This window comes from Prinia subflava, chromosome 25, assembly GCF_021018805.1.
Source record: "Prinia subflava isolate CZ2003 ecotype Zambia chromosome 25, Cam_Psub_1.2, whole genome shotgun sequence".
Lineage (NCBI taxonomy): Eukaryota > Metazoa > Chordata > Aves > Passeriformes > Cisticolidae > Prinia > Prinia subflava.
The window spans coordinates 5,545,121-5,563,588 of NC_086271.1; the positions used below are offsets into that span (position 1 = coordinate 5,545,121).

At 52.4% G+C, this 18,468-nt stretch overlaps 1 protein-coding gene and 2 long non-coding RNA genes across 3 annotated transcripts in view; 2 read left to right on the forward strand and 1 right to left on the reverse strand.

The window, feature by feature from the left end:
* The window catches only part of POLD3 (DNA polymerase delta 3, accessory subunit), a 23,172-nt gene extending 12,336 nt beyond the window's left edge, over positions 1-10,836 (forward strand). The window contains exons 9-12 of the mRNA XM_063419292.1: positions 1,223-1,335; positions 5,469-5,563; positions 5,637-5,718; positions 9,229-10,836. Coding sequence (XP_063275362.1) covers positions 1,223-1,335; positions 5,469-5,563; positions 5,637-5,718; positions 9,229-9,434 — 496 coding nt within the window. The 3' untranslated portion in view covers positions 9,435-10,836. The remainder of the gene's footprint in view (positions 1-1,222; positions 1,336-5,468; positions 5,564-5,636; positions 5,719-9,228) is intronic.
* A 123-nt stretch (positions 10,837-10,959) lies between these two features.
* LOC134561931 (uncharacterized) lies at positions 10,960-13,419 on the reverse strand. Its single transcript, XR_010083025.1, has 3 exons — positions 13,118-13,419; positions 12,721-12,896; positions 10,960-11,154 (listed from the first exon to the last, which is right to left on the reverse strand). It is a non-coding gene; the product is annotated as an uncharacterized LOC134561931 (long non-coding RNA).
* LOC134561930 (uncharacterized) lies at positions 11,987-16,129 on the forward strand. The gene is made up of 3 exons (XR_010083024.1): positions 11,987-12,197; positions 13,430-13,682; positions 15,281-16,129. It is a non-coding gene; the product is annotated as an uncharacterized LOC134561930 (long non-coding RNA).
* The last annotated feature ends 2,339 nt before the right edge of the window (positions 16,130-18,468 follow it).

Consider the following 18,468-nt stretch of genomic DNA (forward strand, 5'->3'; position numbering starts at 1 on the left):
TCCCTGTGAACCTGCTTGGGGACAGCCTGCTTGGAGCTGGCTCACAGTGCTGGCTCACCTCCTGTTTCCGTCTGCTGAACTGTGTTAAAATTCTCTCTGGGGACGTTTTCCTGGCGTTTCTTTTCCATGTGCTCCTGTAGGTGCCCCGGGGCCGTTGGTGCCACTGCACATGGGAAGGGACACGGCCCAGGCTGTCCTAGTGGGAGGGGATGGCTTTCCATGAGCCAACCTCCCACTGTGAGCAGCCATGGGAGAGACCCCACGGGGAGGGCTGGCAGGAGCACCTGTCCTGCAGGGAAGGTGGGATATTCCCAAGCTTGTATGTACACAGCTTGCAGCACAAAGTTGTGCTTGTTGATCTCCATAGCTCATGTACGGCTGCTTTCAATGCCACTGGTTTACTTTGGGCTGAGGCTCCGAGTTAATTTTAAGTTCAACCCTTTGTGTTTAATCCAACCCAAACTGACAGAGACAAAGAATCACTACAGTCTGATGGCTCTCCGGTGGCCTATGAGTAATTAATTGGTGGTCTCAATCCATTTCTGACTGAATAGGTAAGCACACCACCCAGCCCACCATCGCAGCTAGCACTAACTGCTTGTCTTATTGATAGTCTTGTCCCAGAAGCCAAGGGCCTGGAGGTGTTGGCAGCGTGGAGCTGGGAAGGCCACTTGGGCTGTCCCAGCTCTTTGAGGATACGTGGGCCTTTAGCCTCCAGGCTTGTTCGTCTGACACGTCTCGCCAGCATGAAAAAGAAAGAAGCTATTTTATTTTTCCAGTAGTCTTTAAAAATGCCTCCAGCATTCTGAGACACTACCTCATAGTCAGTCAGTGGCAAGCAGTCTGTCAAAAGAGCTTCTGAGCGATGCTTTTGGGGACATTGGGAGCCTGAGCTAAAGAGACAAGATCAGAAATGCACTCTTGCCAGGCTGCTGTGGCCAGGCGAGGTGAGGCACTGGGCTGAACTGCAGAGGGGCTAAAGAAATGCTCCTTGTTTTGAAGAGCTGGATGTGGGGAAGGATGGGAGGCCTGGAAATGCTCGTGTACCTATGCCTGGTTGTGTAGTGAGTGTACGGCTCTGTGTGTGCAATGCTTGTGTTTTTAAGAGGCATTTGATTTCTTTGCTGAGGAATATGCTCGTCCAAATGCACCTGATGCTTTCATGCACACATGAGAGATAATGGGTGTTCATGCCCTTTTTTTGCTTTACTTTCTGTGGCAGTAAAATGAAGAGAGCAGATAGGTCAGATGACGAGGAAGAAAGAGATCCTGAAAATGTGAAGAAGAAGAGGAAGCGAATCAAACAACTTCAGTCTGACAGCAGTGATGAGGAAGGTAAAAAGATCTGTAAACAATCAGGCATGTAGGACTGATTTCCAAAACATTACTCTCCAAATCTGTTGGTCAGTGACTGGGGGAATAGTTTAAAGGACCAAAGACTGTGGAAATGGCTGTGGCCTGAGCTTTCTGTTTATCTTTGTGCTGCAAGCACTTGGGCAGAGAGTTGAGATGTCTCAAAACAAAGATTCAGTCTTTATTTATCTTAGTTCAGACCTGGCTGTCTCCTCACCAAGTGTGCTGCTAGTGCCACTGATGTGTGGAAGGAGGTTCCCAAATCTCTTGTGACAGATAGCGTGCCTGCCAGAGCCGTGGAGCTGGTCAGAACCAGCTCATGTGGGGAGCAAACACTCACAAGTGGCCTCCCTCTTCTCACAGGGTCATTTTTAGTCTCTATATTCTGTCTGTTCATAGAAAGGGTTTGGAAGACAGTGTTGGAAGCAAGACATCCCAAAAGAAAAGAGATGATAGGGAATTGGAGGCAAAGCAGTCGAGCTGTGTCCGATGCGACTCCGTGTCTCCTCATGGCTGTGACAGGAGAGGGGTGCCCAGAACATTGCAAGATTTGGGCTCATAATGAGGAACAGCAGGGCTGGATCCCAAAGAATTGGATAATTGAGGCGACAAATGCTGTTCAATATAGATAAGTGGAAAATAAATTGGAATTGAGCTTGAGAGCATGTGCTAAAGGGAACAGTCATCCAGCAAGCTGCTCAGGAAAGGAACTTGGGGATCATTATGGACGAGTAATTGAAACCACCAGTTTGGTGTAGAGCTCCAGTAAAAGAAGATGGAACAGCACATGGGGTCTATTGGTGAGGAGATGGAGTCCCTCAGGAGAGCTAGAGCTGAGTCCTCATTTAGTGTGGCTGGCACGTGGAAAACAACCAGGACATAAGGAAAATCTGCCCTGCCAGGGAGAGTTGGTTGCTGTTGGTATCTTTGCAGTACCTTTAGCAGTATGTCCTGCCCAGATAATTTCAAATGATCTTTGTCGTGAGGTATGTATCACTTCTTAGACTATTCCACAGGATGCTGAATCTCTCAGGAAGCTGTTCTTCATGATCAGCCTTAATTCCATCACATTCCAGTGTGAAGCCCCTTGTTTGGCTGTAAAACATATTTATACATATATGCCCACACTCTTTGGTATTTATTTCTTTAACTGCTTGTCTTTCCATTTCCTCATCACTCCCCTGCTGACAAGCTGAGTTGTTTAGCTCTGAGGAGGGAATTTTGAAATCAGCCCATCCTTGCTTGGCTGGAATCTCTCAGCTCATCCACATCCTGTGAGTGAGATCAGGGAGGAGTTTGGAATGTTAGAACTCTCTGGTCTCCTGTGAGATACCTGCATGACCTCAGCACGTGTTTAACCATTAATGCTTTTGAATAGGATCCCATCTGGTTTCATTTATTCCAAGGTTTATATTCTGTTTGGTGACCTGGGGTCGAACCTGAGAGAATGGCTGGAGCTGTGTCAAGACAGGTTTAGGCTGGATATTAGGGAAAAGTTCTTCCCCTAGAGGGTGGTCAGGCACTGGGGAGGTTTTTTGTCACTGCTGTTGCTGCTCCTGCATCAGAACTCTCTTTGTTCTCAATTTCTTTGTGTTGTGCATTAGAATTGTAAATTTATGCAAATTACAGCACATGTATACAAATTTGGGTATCGCTCAGTTTGCCCTTTCAAAAGAGAAAATGAACTGGGAGAGCTCAACTCTTTGGTCCTGCTGCTTACCCTTCTAAATCCAACCTGATGGAAGAGGATAGATTTGAATTGTTTGGAATATAGAAATATATTCTATATAAATGAGTACAAACTGGTAATATTACATTTCATATTGAAATAGAAGACTGTGAGTTGGATGAAAACAAACAAACAAACAAAAAATATCCAGCAGCTGGAGTTCAAGAGCATCTGTCCTTGAAATGTTGGAAGCAGGTTTCTCCAGAGAGCGGGGGCAAGTTGAATCAGCAGCATCAGTGAGCAAAATGGGGCCTGGAGTGACAGGCACACTCAGCAAGGTTTTGTGGGTGTGAAACTCAGCCTGATGTGAAGGCTTATGGGCAATTCCGTGTCAGGCCAGGTCCTCTGCTAGTTCTATATTAGTCTGCTCCTGAGGTACTAAAAGTAGCCCTAAATAAGCTCTCCTTACACCAGCATCAGCACATTGTACCACGCTGGAAATGCAGAGAGGGCATAAGGCACAATCCTCTCCATTTAAATGATTTTTCATTAAAAAGTTATATTGGTACGAGGGTTCCTTAGTCACCGCGGGTTGTTTTGCTTGCAGTGCCAGGATAAACTCCACAAATGCGCCCACAGAGGACAGGAGGTTTGGCAGCCTGGGCTGTACCAACACAAGCAGCCTTTCGCAGTGTTGACAAGTGTTTTACAGCCACTTTGGAGGGTGATTTCAGTGGCACTGTGACCTACAAACTCCATGGGTTTTGGAGAGCCACAGCAGAAGCACTAAAGCTTCTCACAGTTTTTCCAGGCAGGGTCAGAGCAAACCGAACAAAGCCAGGATTTACATCTTTGGTCCATCTCGTTGCCCAACTTGTATCCATTTCATGCAGCTGTTGCTGTTGAGCAAACTGTGGGCAGCAGCTAGTGGTTGACTCAGGAGTTATCACATGTCAGAGGGCTGTTGGCTAGAAGAGGATAATAAAGTAATAAAAGAGCTTGATAGTAGTGCTAAAGACTCTGACGTGGGGAGAAGGTGCCTTCTGCCTGCCAAAAGCTGGGGAAATCGTTTGAAGGAAGCTGAAAAAGGCCCAGATTTCCCCCAAGGGATCTAGTGGAGCTGGCACACTGACAATGCCTTCAGCAGGCTCTGCTTGAGCGTGGCAGAGGCTTTTCACCAGGCTGGTTTGGAACCCTCTGAGCTTGTTCTCCCTGGAGATGCTTTCCCAGGGCTGAGGCCAGGCTGGGCAGTGGTGGCGCAGGTTTGGTGCTGGGCAGTGTGTGGAGGCTTAGCCCAGGCTGCCGTGAGGCTGGGATCAGCTCTGGGAGCTCCCTGCAGCCCCTCGGCCCCCCAGCACTTCCACGTGGGAGCGGAGCCGTCGTGCGGCTCTGTCCTGGCAGCGCTGCCAGCCCAGCCCCTGGAGCGAGGCGCAGCCCCAGGCTGATACCCCGCTCTGGGTGCGCTCCTGCCTCCTCACGCAGTATTGGGAGGCCGAGTGCTTGTTTGAGGGGTGTAATTTATGGCTGGGCCTGGCAGCGGAGCACTGCCTCACCTCCGGAGGTCAGCTGGCTGCGTGCCTGGCAGCGCCGGGCTCCTAATCCCTCGGGACAGCTCCGGGTCCTGGCTCCGTGTGGGGATGAGGGCGGTGCTGCAGCCGGGGCTGCGAGCAGGAGCCGGGCAGGCACTGCCTGCTCCAGCCACATCCATCATGCTGAAGCAATAGGTCACAGGAGCAGTCTGTTCCCCACGTTCCCGGCTCTCCCCACATCCCAGGGCTTGCGTGGCAGCGTTTCTCACTCGGATCTCCTGCAGCTCTGTCCTCCTGCCAGCCCCACGGGAGGGTGACCCTGCCGTGCTCGTTGCTCTAAAGCCCTGCTTGTCTGCTTTGACGTTGCTGCTGGAGGCTCCAGAGCCCCCTTTGCTCCGTACAAACGTGTGAAGGTGTCCCTGACTGGTTTGATCAGTCTTGGCATTGGATGGAGTCCACTGAACCCAGGGGAGAGCAAGGAGATGAAACAGTGAGAGAATCAACTTCATTTTTTGCGGTGTTTTTGGTATTTTTTCAAATAAAAGTTGGAGATTTCCCTTAACAGTCTTTTAGGATGTGTGACAGTGTACTGCACTTAATTCTTGGCTGAAGCTAATAGCATGGATTGTTGGAGATGTGTGGCACCACCAGTGATTCAGCAACTGTTTAACCACACCCCGCCTCTTTTAATTTCTAAACAAATTACAGTCAGTCTTTTTAACAAGTAAGTGAAATGTATAGCTGGAACCTGTCAGTTGCTGTGCCTGGTTTTAAAGTTTCCCTTGGTGGAACAGATTTTTTGGCTTGCCAGAGGTCCTTAGGGCACCTCTCCCATCCTATCCCGCTCTCCTTCCTTTGGGAACTGCAGTGTGTAGCATCAGACCCGCTTGCCACCAAGGTGCTCTTCTCCTTGGCAGATGTCCCACCGTCTCCCACACCCGAGGAAGAGAGAGCTCCATCTCCACCACCCGTGCCTGCTCTGAAAACTGAGCTGGAGCCTGCATCCACAGAGGTGAGAGCAGATCTGAGTGGTTCACTGCCAGCAGTGACCTCCTGGATTCTCACAATGCTGCTGTGTCCTCCAGGGTTCAGCTGGAGGCAGGAGGAGGAAGAGGAAGCGTGTGCTGAAATCCAAGATGTTTATTGATGAAGAGGAAGGCTGCATGGGTAAGAGTGGCTGTGCCCTACGCTCACTGGTGCTCACTTTATTGGCCATTTTACACAGGCCACCCTCTCCCAGGCTTAGAAAGAAGTTCACAAAATCACTGAGTTATCCCACTTGGAACTCTGGCTCCCAGACCTGGTGAAGGCCCGGGTTGGGGCTCAAGAGTTGTAGCTGAATCCTTACCCTTTCTTGATTATTCACACATTTCCCTTTTCCCTTTCTTCCTGCTCTCATGATTACCACCTTCATTTACTCTCCTCTCCAAAGGTGCAAGCTTTTAAAGATGGTTTAGGGTTTGGGATAAATTCTGGCTAAGATAACTTTGTTATGATTTTTTTTTCTCCTTTGAGGATAAATCCAGAGCTGTGCAGAACTCGATTATATGTTAAAGAAACTTACAGTATCCCAGATAAGCAGGGAATAAGTTGGAGCTTAAATACTTTGTAGGGGTTTTGTTTCTGATAAGGGTGGCTCTGCTTTCAGAAGGGAAGAGCATCCCCGCAGAAGTCCTGAGAGCCAGAGGCTTTGAATTCCAGCCTGAGTGGACTCTGCTTCCTCCTGTGGCCTGGAGAAAGCTGTGTAACACCGCTTTATTTGTTTCCTCCATGTTTCCTTTCTTTCCTCCATTTCCTTCATGACACTGAAGGAGAGATGCAAACCTTCAGAATATGTTGGTTTGGGTTTTGAAGTGTTTGGGAGATTTTTTCGGAGGCTTTAAACACTTAAGAGCGTGGAATGTGTTTTTTGTGATGCTGTTTTCAGCCCAATTGTGTGGGATGCTTTCACTCTCCAGCCTGGCTGGGCTGAGGGGCTGTCAGTGGAGCCCAGGCAGTGCAGGGGAAGATGTGGTGCTGTTGCACAGGTCTGTGGTGGTGCTGGGCACGGAGAGACCCAGGCATTCCTGGCCCAGCTCCGGAGCTGCCTGGCCTGGGCTCAGCCTGTGCCTCTTTGCACCTGTCTGCAGAGCTGCATCTTCTGTTTCCCATTAACTTGCTGTGTTTCCTTTAAAGAAACTCAGAGGTGGAGCTCTCAGCAGCTGGCTGCACTGGGACTGAATTCCCAAGCACTGCGTTCTCGTCCAAGAATTGGACTTGCACAGATTTATCGACAGCTTTGGCTGATTACCTTGTGGGGTGTTCTGCTCTCCCGTCCCAGATAGAGCCATTGAAACACTTGGAAGGAAAATGGAACAAAACAGCATTAAATGGGGAGTTGATTCCTACAAACTCTGCATCCAGAGCACAGGAATATCTCTTCTGGGTTCAGCTGGGAGTGTTGCCCTTCATTCTCTGCTCTTCACCCCCACAGGGTTTCACAGTCCCTTGGAAAATCCAGACTCCCGGTTTCACAGTTCAAATCCATTTTATGAAAAGGGAATGCAAGGCCCTGTTGTGCCCTTGGGAGACAGATCCTGTGGGAATGAGAGAGGGATGGAGCTGGGATACTGAGGAACTGTATAGGGAGGAGATGCTGCTTTCTCTGCTACAAATCCTCCAGTCTGTTGTGCAGGACTTGCTGTCTGGTTATTGTCCAGTTTCTCTCCTCCCTTCCATTGCCCACCCTTTCCATGCACAGGCCTAATAATTCAAAGACTAAATAACTTGCAAATCTCCCAGCCTAATGTCAATTTTCGTTATTCTTTGAAATATAGGGCTTTTCCCCCTCTCCCTGCTGTCTTTTTATTTTTAAACCAATGCTAGGTTTTAAGAGATGTTAAATCCTAACATTGGAATGAGGCTGTACTTTATATTTCTCCACAATTTTAAGTGGTGGTTTTCACAATAGCTGCAATAGCAAGGAATTGGTGTCAAAAAGCAAAAGTAATTTAGGGATTAGCCCTGAGGGAAATTGAGCAATTAAAGTGTGTATAAAGACACATTCCTAGGCATCAACGGAAATCCAAGGATTGAGAGCCTGCTCTTAGTCTCTAGTAAAGGGGAATTACTGAGATTTAAGTTTGTGTGCTTCTGCCTTGTACTTTCTAAAGCTTCAAAGGGCACACATGAGCTTGGAGATTGGAATATCCACATGTGCACTGGAGGGAAATTGGTGTTACAGCATTTTAGAGCTCCCATAATTTGAGCCACTCTCATTTGGAGAGTCTGGCTGTGAGGGGAGCATCAGTAACGGTCTCTGTGTACCCATAGGTGCTGCAAATACAGACTTCTGAAGTTCAGCTGAGACTGCAGCCAAAGAAAGCTGATCTAATCTGTTTTATTGCGACTGGAGGGGGTTAACTGCACGCTTTGGGAGTTCCCAGTGGCTCCTGACAGGGCTGACAGCAGGATAAGGTTTTTAAGTTCACCCAATGGTCTGTGGAAGCTGCTCCCTGAAAAGCCTGTTGCCTCTGAAGGGAGATTGCTTGGTTTGCAGTCCCTGTGTGAGGTTCTGCTAGGGCTGCCCAGGAGGATTTCACAGCATTCCTCTTCCCGGTCTCTGGTGACGTAGGAAACCCTATTTAATTTGATGCATTAATACAAGTGAAAGCCAGTTTCCCAGAAGAAGGGAAGTTAAGACATCTGTTTAAAAGAATACAGTTGCTAAAGAAAAATGGCTTACTAGAAGAATCCCAGAGCAGTGCTGGGAAAGCTGATATAACAGCATTTTCTGGGATCTGCCGGTGGCTTTCATCAGAGGAGCTGACTCCAGTTTAATTTCCGTGAGCGTTGTTTTATGTCCCTGGGCTTTCCATTGCCGGAGCTGACAGCAGTGAGCTGGCAGTCCCCTTCAGGCAGAGGCCCTGATTGCAGACACGGCTTTGGGCTGATTTGTTATAAAGGATTCCTTTATATTTGCCCTGTTTGGCCACCTCTGTGGAAAGAAGCTGCCCCAAAGGGTTTGTGCCCCTGGAGGTGGGCAGCGTCTGCTTTGCTCTTCCCTAACTGTCCAATGTGCCGGTGAGAGCAGCTTGGGGATGTCTCTAGGTGGTCTTGCCTGGATTTTTGGACAATCTGATTGCTTTGGCCCCTGTGGAAATCAGACCAAGTCAGAATGGTGGGGTTTGGCCATAAGGTGGATGTTCCATTGTCTAATGCTAAACTACTGATTCTGATCTCCTTCAGGTTCATCACTTTCTGATGGCTGCTTGTCAGCCTTTGCCATAGGAATTAGAATCTCAGGATCGCTGCAGTTGGAACAGCCCTATAAAATCATTGACCCCAGCTGTTCCCCTGCCACTGCCAAGGCAGCACTGGCCCATGTCCCCAAGTGCCATATCCACATGGCTTTTGCATCCCTGCAGGGATGAGGACTCCACCACTGCCCTGGGCAGCTGTGCCAGGGCTGGGCAGCCCTTTTGGGGAAGGAATTTTCCGTAACACTCAACACCTTGGCACAACTTGTGGCCATTTCCTACTGCTTAACCTTGAGCAATGGACTTAATTCCGTGGCTGTCATGTGCTCCTTGAGCCCAAAACTTTCCTTTCCAGGAGTGCAATGGGAAGGTCTCTGGTATAAAGATGGCTTAACCATCCTTGTTCTCTGCTCCCTTCCCTCTTCTTTCTCCCTCTCAGTGACTGAGAAGGTTTACGAGAGTGAATCCTGCACGGACAGCGAGGATGAATTCCCCAAGCCCAAGGCACCAGCTCCACACAAACCACCCGTGCTGCCCACCAAGAGAGAACCAAAGGAAGAAAGGAAGAACCTGAAGAAAGGGGCAGCTCCTGCCAACAGAGCCAACAAACAGGTCTCCATCATGGGCTTTTTCCAGAAGAAATGAACTGGGTCCACCTCCCACTCCTCTTGGCAGCTTGGGAGTGTTGCTCCCTTTTTTCGTGTGGGTCTCTCCAAGCTGCTGCTGCTTGTGGAGGCCAACGTGCAACCCCTGGTTATGCAAGGTGTCCTGCTTACTGTGTAAGGAAGCCCTCTGGACTAGATTTTGTATCAGAGAAAAGTTTTTATTTGTTACTGCAATAATTTCAGTCATCTTCACTAAGCAGTGTGGGAACTGCCAGCTAGAAGGGACATCTAGAGGAACTCTTGAAAGGCAGTTAAATCTGTTCACATGAAATTGTCTTTTTTGTAATCACCCCTTTGGTGCTAAGTTAGGAAGGAGTTGTGGCATTGTCCTGCCCTCTGTGTACACCCTCAGCTCCTCAGATTGATCCAGATGTTCACGTGTGGTAGGAGCTGTAATGTAGCAGATCTGCAGGCACAGACACCAATACTGAACATCTGCTTCAGCTTTAACTGAATGAAATGTGTTTCATTTTCCCCCTAAGACTGGTAAATAGTTTTTGCTTTGCCTTTCATAATCTTTTTTTGGACAAAGCAGTGCATATAAAATTCTCTTACTCTTTTCTTCCTTGAACATATCCTCTGTAACTTGCTCAGATGCCTAATTATAGACTGGGACACTGTTGGTGTTCTGTCTTTACAAAAACATCCTTGAGGCTTCCCACCCAATTGGCTCCAGAGTAACTGGGGGAAGGCTTTGCTGTTGGGGAAGAGCTGGATCTTCAGCCTTGGAGGCCAGTGAGTGAGAGGGAAGGGTGATTAGAGGGCACTGCTGATAACCCCAGGCAGGTAGGGGGGAACAGTGCAGCTGCATTGCAGGGTTGGTAGGAGTTGGGTTGCCTGAAGGGTTTTTTACAGGCATAAACCAGGCAAGGGAAGAGTTTTTCCTTGGGCATCTCATCATCTGCCTGCTGAAGGAGGAGAGTCACAGGACACGGTCCTGAGGAACCTGTGATGGGAGAGGAATAAAGCACAGCAATCCTGGTAGCCAGGAAGGAGCTCTTGGTCTGGGCTGCTAGACAGATGGCAGAGATGTCCCAGAGGGGCTGATGCCGAGCTCTCCTGGGGCTGGGGCTGCTGAGTGCTCCCACACAGGGGCTGCTGTGGTTGGTTGAGAGGAGCTGCTGCACCCCAGCAGCATCACTGGGTCCGTGCCTGTGCTGTGGCCTGGGAAGAGAAATGAACAACCTTATTCTGGTTTAATGAGGAAAGTTTAACTGTTGAGAGAAAAACCCACCCTGCTGTAGTGGTTCTGTTGTTCTTGGTAGAGTTGAGGGAGTGTTTTTAAAGGTAACAGTAACAAATCCCATTTAAACAGATTTTTTGTTTGTTTGTTTATTTGTTTTCATTTGTCCTTATTCATTAAATAATGTGTCAAGTCCTGATTTCCAAGGGTTGTGATATTTGACTGTGTGGAAGTCAAGGACATTTCCCTGGTGAAGTGGGTAAAGATTTCTTGTATCAAAACCAGGGCTGGAAGCTTTCAACGGAGTGTTTTGGCCATCTGAGACCTCGAAATACCAGGATTTGCATTGCATTTGGACCCCTGGAGTGCCATTCCTGTAGCAGAGGGCCAGGACGGGGTGTCCTGGTGCTCCCGCTCCTCACCTCTGCTGTAGTCTCGCTGGAGCTCGCAGCTCCACCCCGACTCCTGTGAGCAGATCGACGTCATACGGCACTTCCTCAGGAAAATGACTTAATGTCTGCAGGAGCAGGACCCGGGAGAACTTCACACTTCCAAAAATCATGAGCTCATACTCCCCACTCCCCCGTGCCGTGGGCTGCCAGCCCCAGGGGGCCTGCGGGTCCCTGGATGCCCCCTTGGCCGAGGCTGGTGTGTCCCCAGGTGGTGTCTGGGAGCAAGGAATTGGGGCTGGAGAGAGGGAGAAGGCTCCCCTGTGGGTGGGGGTCCACTCCTTTGGCACCCAGGGCCTGGAAGGAGGAAAATGTCCTGGTTCCAGGCTCTGGGTCTTGGAACATGGAGCACATCTCCTGCCTTGGGACGTGGTACTGGCAGGGCTCAGGGTCCACAGGCTTCTCCTGGACATGCAGAGGTCTTTATACTTGTGCATGTGTCATTTATAGCTGGAAATGCAAATCCCAGGGGTATCTGCTCTCCTCTTCCCCCTGTATCTCCCTTCCCACCACATTTACACCCGCAGAAGGGGCGGTGGGAGAGGTTCATTCAGTGAAGTGCAGTTTATAATGTTTCTTTCCTCCTAGCAGCCTTTTTTTCAGGCAGAGGAACCTTCATCCTTGTTTTTCAGGTGTGCTGAGGAATTGCACTGTCCGACACCCCAGGCTAGAACTGGTGCACTGGGCTCTCGTTGGACAAGGTGCCCCTGGGAGGGGGCTGAAGTGCTGCTCTGAGAGATGCCAAAGCCCCATCCCTCGTTCAGGAGACAGCTGAGCTGATTTATAACCCTCCTTCCCATGGGGCAGGGCCTGCTAGGAAAAGCCTCGCGCTGTTCCTGCTCAGGCTCTGGGCGGTTCGGAGGGAACAGCCGGAGGGACCCGAGGTGGCGCTGGCGGGGGTGGCCGGGCTGGGCTGGGCAGGAGGGTGTCCCGCCAGCCTGCTGGGAATTGTTTTGCTCTCCCAACAGGCGATGCCAGCTCGGCCGCAGACTCGGGAGCAGGGAGCAGCAGGGCCTTATAAGGAAGCAAAGCACAGCTCAGCCATTCTGAGGGGCAGCGGGACCTGCCAGGGCCGTGCCTCAGCGCGGGGACCACGGAATCACCGAGCCCAGTAGGTTGGGAAACCCCTCCGTGGCCATCAAGTGCATACCGTGCCTGACCCCCACCTTGGCACCAGCCCAGAGCACTCAGTGCCACCTCCAGCCCTTCCTGGGACACCTCCAGGGATGGGCACTCCAAACCTCCCTGGGCAGCCCCTGCCACTGCCTGGCCACCCTTTCCGTGGGGAAATTCCTGCTGAAGTCCAACCTGAGCCTCCCCTGGCCCAGCCTGAGGCCGTTCCCTCTCCTCCTGTCCCTGTTCCTGGGAGCAGAGCCCGACCCCCCAGCTGTCCCCTCCTGTCAGGAGCTGTGCAGAGCCACAAGGTCCCCCCTGAGCCTCCTTTTCTCCAGGCTGAGCCCCTTTCCCAGCTCCCTCAGCCCCTCCTGGTGTTCCAGCCCCTTCCTCAGCTCTGTTCCTTTCCCTGGACACGCTCCAGCCCCTCCAGGTCTCTTGTCAGGAGGGGCCCAGCCCCAGCACTGGAGGTGCCCCAGCACAGCCCAGAGGCCACTGGCCTCTCGCTCCCCTGGGCTCACCTGGGTTCATGGTCAGCCGCTGGCACCAGCACCCCAAGGACCTTTTGCAGCATTCCTGGAGCATTGCCTGATTCTGTCTGGGGAATGTGGTGCACATGAGGTGCTCCTGCCCAGGTGGAGCCAAGGGATGAGCACGAGGGCCCGGCCAGCCCAGGGAGCATCACTGCGACCTTGGCCTGGGCAGAGAGCAGAAGGGAGCAGAGCTGCAGAACAAAGGGTGGAAAAGCACCTGTGGGACTTTGGAGATGGCTTTTCCACATCCTTCCCACAGTGGGTACCACATCCCACTCCTGCAGTGGGATCCATGTGCAGTAGCCAAGCATCTCGTCCCATGAGGGCAAGAGGGCTGTGATGCTGGGGAAGATAAGCCCTCCTGCCTGGGTGCTGAGCATCCCACCTTGATGCTGCGCATCCTCTCTTGGGGCTGAGCATCCCCCTGGCACGGAGCCCTGCAGCCTGATGCAATCCCTCGTCTCCCTGTGGCCACGTCCCCGGCCCATTGTCCCTCGCTGTCCCTGTCCCCGGAGCTGCAGCTCCCGAGCCGCCCGGCACGTCCCGGCCTTGTTTACTCCTCCCGTCCCGCCGCGTCGCTTCACCCCAGCGCTTCCTGGGCTGGTGTCTGAAAATAGATATTTTTAACCTTTTAAAAATAGAAAGTCTCGCGGAACAGCAGCTCCTGTTTTTCCATTCCCTTCTCATTTCATCTCAGGGCGACGGAACCCGAGCCGGGCAGCGCCGGGGGTGGCGGGAAGGCAGCCCCGTAAACAGGCTCCTGCAAAAGGGGCACCGGGGAAAACACACGTGTGCCTTGAGAATGAGAAGAAAGGCGAGAAAGAGAAGGAAAGAAAAAAACACGACTAGAAAGGCCGGCCACTTTTCGCACGGAGCCTTATTTGGTATTTTCATGAAAAGTTATATCTTCACACTGTAAAAAACGCCACTTATTACTCATGCTTTACTAGGTAAGTGTATTTTCCTTGGCAGCGAGTGCTGCGGGGTTTTTTTCTCACTTCGCTGCTCCCGTACAAACTATTTCGAAGGTTTCATTAGTTTCTCCGTCAGAGCTGGCACTGCTGCCGCTGTCTGAGGGCCGGGCTGTTAAAGCCAGACACAGCCGCTGTTTGTTCGGCCCGGCCTGCGGGGCTGTAGAGCCCCAGCGCGGTGTCCCCGGTGTCCCCTTGTCCCACGGTCCCTCCGCGGCGTGAGGGCATTGCTGCGGCCACCAGCCCATCCCGTGTCACAGAGTAGGGGTGCCACCCCATCCCCAGGTGGTTACAGGTGCGTGGGTGTCACCCCGCCCCGGGAAGTGCATCGATGTCCCCCTTTCTTCACGGCCGCTGTGGTAAGGGGGATGTCACCCTCTCCCCGTTGTCACTGCAGACACACGGCAGTGTCACGCTGTCTCTACACATGTCACGAATCCCCGTGCACTGCCTCTGCGTGGACAGCAGCCATCCCCTGGCCCGTCCCATGTGGGGGTGTCACCATCGCTGTGTGCAGCTACCACCTCATCCCCAGGGTCACAGCACCCTGTCCCCAGGGCAACTGTGTGCCTGTGGGTGTCACTGTGTCCCGGGTCCCTGCAGAGGCTCAGAGTCCCTCCACGCCAGCCCCAGTCCCCGGGCGTGGGCATGGTGAGCAGTGGCACGGCCGCGCCGCCAGCCCCGTGCCCGTCCCGCCGCCCCCAGGCTGCTGGCCGTGCTTCCCAGCGCTCTAAAAGCCAGCTTTGTGTTTCACAGCCAGGCCCTCACTTGGCGCACGATTTTAATTAGAGTCTGGTTACACGGCTCAGCAGATGTGGAATGTATTTCTTAGCCCAGGTGGAATAAATCTATTGCCATAAAAACCAACCCCCCGTTATTAAATTCTCCCTGCTAAATAGCCCAGTATTGAGATGCACAGCCCCCCGGCCCCCCGCCCACTCCCCCTCAATGCAAACCCTTTTCTAAGTGCTTAATGAGCTTTAATTTTATTATATTCCCTGGCTGTATGGAACCGGCTTCTGGTCCTGGCGCAGGTTCCCAGCTACCGGCCCCGTGCGAGGGGTGCGGGGGCTGCCCAGCCCCGCGGTCTCCCTGCCCTGCCACGGAGGGGACACCGTGGGGCTCACCCGAGGGACAGGGACACGCCTGGGCACTGGGCCCCCCTGGCTGCTCGGGGCTCCAGGGACCCGGTCACCCCAGGGACACCCCTGCCCTTGGCGGGGTCCCTGTGGTGCACGGATGTCCCCGGGGATCCGCAGAGGGTGCGGCTCAGTGCCAGGGCCCAGAGGGACAGGGATTGTCTCCCGGGATGTGGCCGTGGCTGCAGCGGCGAAACAGCGGCCCCGCCCTTGCTGGGAACGGGCGGCCACACCCGCAGGGGGATGCTGGAGCTGGGGTGCCCCTTCCCCAGGGAATTCCCTGGGGCGCACCCCCAGGAAGGGGCATCTCCTCATCCACACTCCCTCCATTGGCCTGAGCAGTGCCATGGCCAGTGCTTGGCAACTTCAAAACTCACTACAGGGGCGAAATACCACCCAGGAAGCAGCACCTGCTTCCAAAGATCCCGTCTCTCCCAGCAGGGACCCGCTGGCATCAAAGCAAGGACTGGAGCCCAGGTCAAAGCCTGGAGAGATTTGTGACCTATCACAGAGCTCTGCTGAGCCTCTCAAAAAGCTCCAGGATGTCTAAACAAGGAGAAACCAACTCCAGGATGCAACAAGCTCCAGGATGAAACAAACAAGAAGAGAGGAAAAAGAGGAGGACATGGGAGAGAAGCATGCTCAGAGTCCATCCCGTAGGATCACCAGGATGTCATTTCCCACAGGTCTTCCACAGACATCCTTCTCTGCATCAGCCATAACCATGATGTTTGAAGAACAAAATCCCAGGGATTTTTGCTTGCAAGAGATTCCTCCTCCCTCCCCATAGCTTGGGGAAAGGGAATGAAACTGCAGGCTCTGCGAGGAGCAGAGCCTGAGCCCTCCCCACCAATTCCCAGCTGGGAGACTTGGCTATGGCTCCCCCAGCTTCTCCCCAGGGCTTCTCCCCCAGCTGGCCTCTCCTCTGGCCCACTGGCTGGGAATTTGCAAGCACTTCGGTGCCAAGGAGCTGCCGATGATGTTATCCCTCCTCCCAGACCAGCGTGGGGAGCACGGCTGCTCTCTGGGGGTGCAGAACTCCAGGGGGCTGAGAGACCATCCCCACTTTGAACAGGGACCCCCAGGCTCGGGGAGAGCATCGCCCAAGGCTTGTCTTGGAGCCTTGTGCAGGGATCAGGCTGCTCTGCTGCTGGAATCTCCAAAGGGAAGAGCAGGGAGCCAGAGCTGAGCTATGGCTGCCCATCCCACCTCTCCACACTTCTCCACGTGCAGCCCATCATCTGTTTGTCCTAGGAGACACCAAGTCCCTTGGGGTGAGCCAGCAGCCAAGGTAACCCAGACCCCCCCTCCCAGCCTGCACGTGTGCTGCCTGGCTAAGGAAGAGGGAAAACCCAGCTTCTGTGTCATGAGAGAATGATCTCACAGAGGAAATTAGCAACTAGAAAGGGTTAAATTGCCATTTCAAAGGCAAAACCTTCCTCAAAATCCTTTTGGATGAACTAGGGTTCATCCTGGCCTTGCCAGCCTGAAGGACTGGCAAAACTCCTCAATACCAGTGTGTCCCAATTTACATCGGAGCTGCTTGCAGGGCAAGAGGTTCCTAAAGGTACCAAATGCCTTTTTGGGGATCTTGTTCAGTTTGGGCCAGCATTTGGTGAGGCTGATCCAGAAATCCAACACCAGTCCTGTGATCTCTTGCTTATTAGCAGGTCCACACCATGTGGAGAGTTTGTCCTGGGAATTTGGGGTGTCTATCACAGGCTGGGGGTTGCTTAGATGAAGGGCCAAATCATATTCATCCCTAATCGACTTTTTTTTGTTCCTTTTGGTGACTCAGGTTCGGCTCCAAAGGCCAATAATCCATCCTGGGAAGGCAGCAAAGCCATTTGCAGTTTTCCCTGGAAATCTCTTGGCGCAGGTGGTGACGGCTGAGACCCACACCCCAGACCAATGCAGCTGTGGGCACGTCTTGAAAGCTTCCACCCCTGTGGGGCTGGGCCTTTCTGACTTCCAGGGAAGGTCGTGGAGGGAAGGACAATGTGCAGCTCCCCTCTGTGTCTGTCCGGGCCATTCCAGATTCCCTCTCTCCACCTGGGAGGATCAGGAGCCCACACCAATGTCTGTGTAACTTCTGGTGCTGTCTAAAAGCAGCTTGGAAGGGGATCAGTGTTTCCATTCATTTTTCAGTGCTGATCTTCCTGCCACAGAACAGGAGCCGGAAGCCTGACGGGCTTTGGAGGAGCTCCTGTGGGTCTCTCTGCAGCCCCCTGCCAAATCCTGCTCACAAACTTCTGCCTCAGGCAGCCCTCAGTGAGCAAAACTCCCCTTTCCCGGGTCTTCCTGTGAAAACTACAGCACTCACCAAGCTAAAAACAGATGTAGAGTCAGGTAGGGTAAAAAAAATTTAACCCCCTAAATTTGGCCTGTTTGGATGGACACTGACATTGCAGGTGGTGCTGGGGGACACTTGCCTACATTTCCCATCCAGAAAGTTTTCCAGGAGACCTGCTTTCCAGAACAAAGCATCTGTGGGATTTCTCTGCATCCCAGTTTTCCAGGAGACCTTTTCTTTGGACCTGTGGGTTTAATGCCTTGTGGTTGTCCTTACCTGGAGGCTGGAGGATGGATTGCTGGGCTTATCCTGGAGTTTAGCCCTGAGCTCTGTTCCACGGACAGCTGTGGGTCTGTTTGGGGTCTGGTGCCACAGGGCATGGCCAGGGGCTGGGGAAGCTGGCAGTCCTCACCCACTCAAACTCGGCCCCTAAAGCTGGAAGAGGAGCAGCTCCAGGGTGCAACACAAACTCTTTTTCCCTGCTCCTTCCAGGGGCCACCACCTTCCACTTTGGGGACACCAGCCACAGAGGAGCTGGGTGAGCTGTGGGCTGATGTTAGCTCTGCAGTCCCTCTCCCTGTGTCTAATGGGTCCATCAGGGTTATTTGCACTGTCCATGCAGCTGGGAGGCAAAAAGAGGTGTCTGGGCCAAGCAGTCCTTCTTACTTCATTTACAACTGCTTGCAAAGCCCCTGATCAGACGACCCAGATGGTGCTAAATGGGCATGAAGGTCCATTAGACAGTGGGTTATTGTCGTGCTCGTTGAGTTAGATAATTGTGATAGGCCCGAACTAATTAATTTCTACCCAAAAAAGTAGCACTGAATCATGGTCTTTTGGCAACACTGGTGAGAAGGACTTGTAAGTAGCTTCCTTTGGATTTATCCAGCCTGTACAAACAGGGATCTCTGCTGGAGCCACACACTTCCATGGCCAAAAAACAGGGGCACAAGAAAAACCACCCAGGCAGTCAGAGGCAGCAAAAGTGGATCTCCCTCATCCCACGGGGCAGGAGAGCCCTGGGACAATCCACCAGTTCCTTTGTGCCATGGGTCTGCCGTACCTCCCCTCTGGAATGTCCACGTTTGGAAATGGGCAAATTCCAGGCATCCTGCTGGAGGAAAGGGCCTCTGAGGCTGCGCTCATTCCACGCCGGTCACGTTTCCTCCATCCCTCCTTTGGCTCCGGCTGCCATCTCCAAGGGTTTCCCTGCTTTTCTCATCACCCCTTTCTCAGGGCCCGTCTTCCAGGAACCAGGGGCTTTTTCCAGTGTCAGGATAGTCTTGGCTTGCTGGCAGAGCTTCTCTCTGCAGGGATTTCTTCGTTTCCTGAT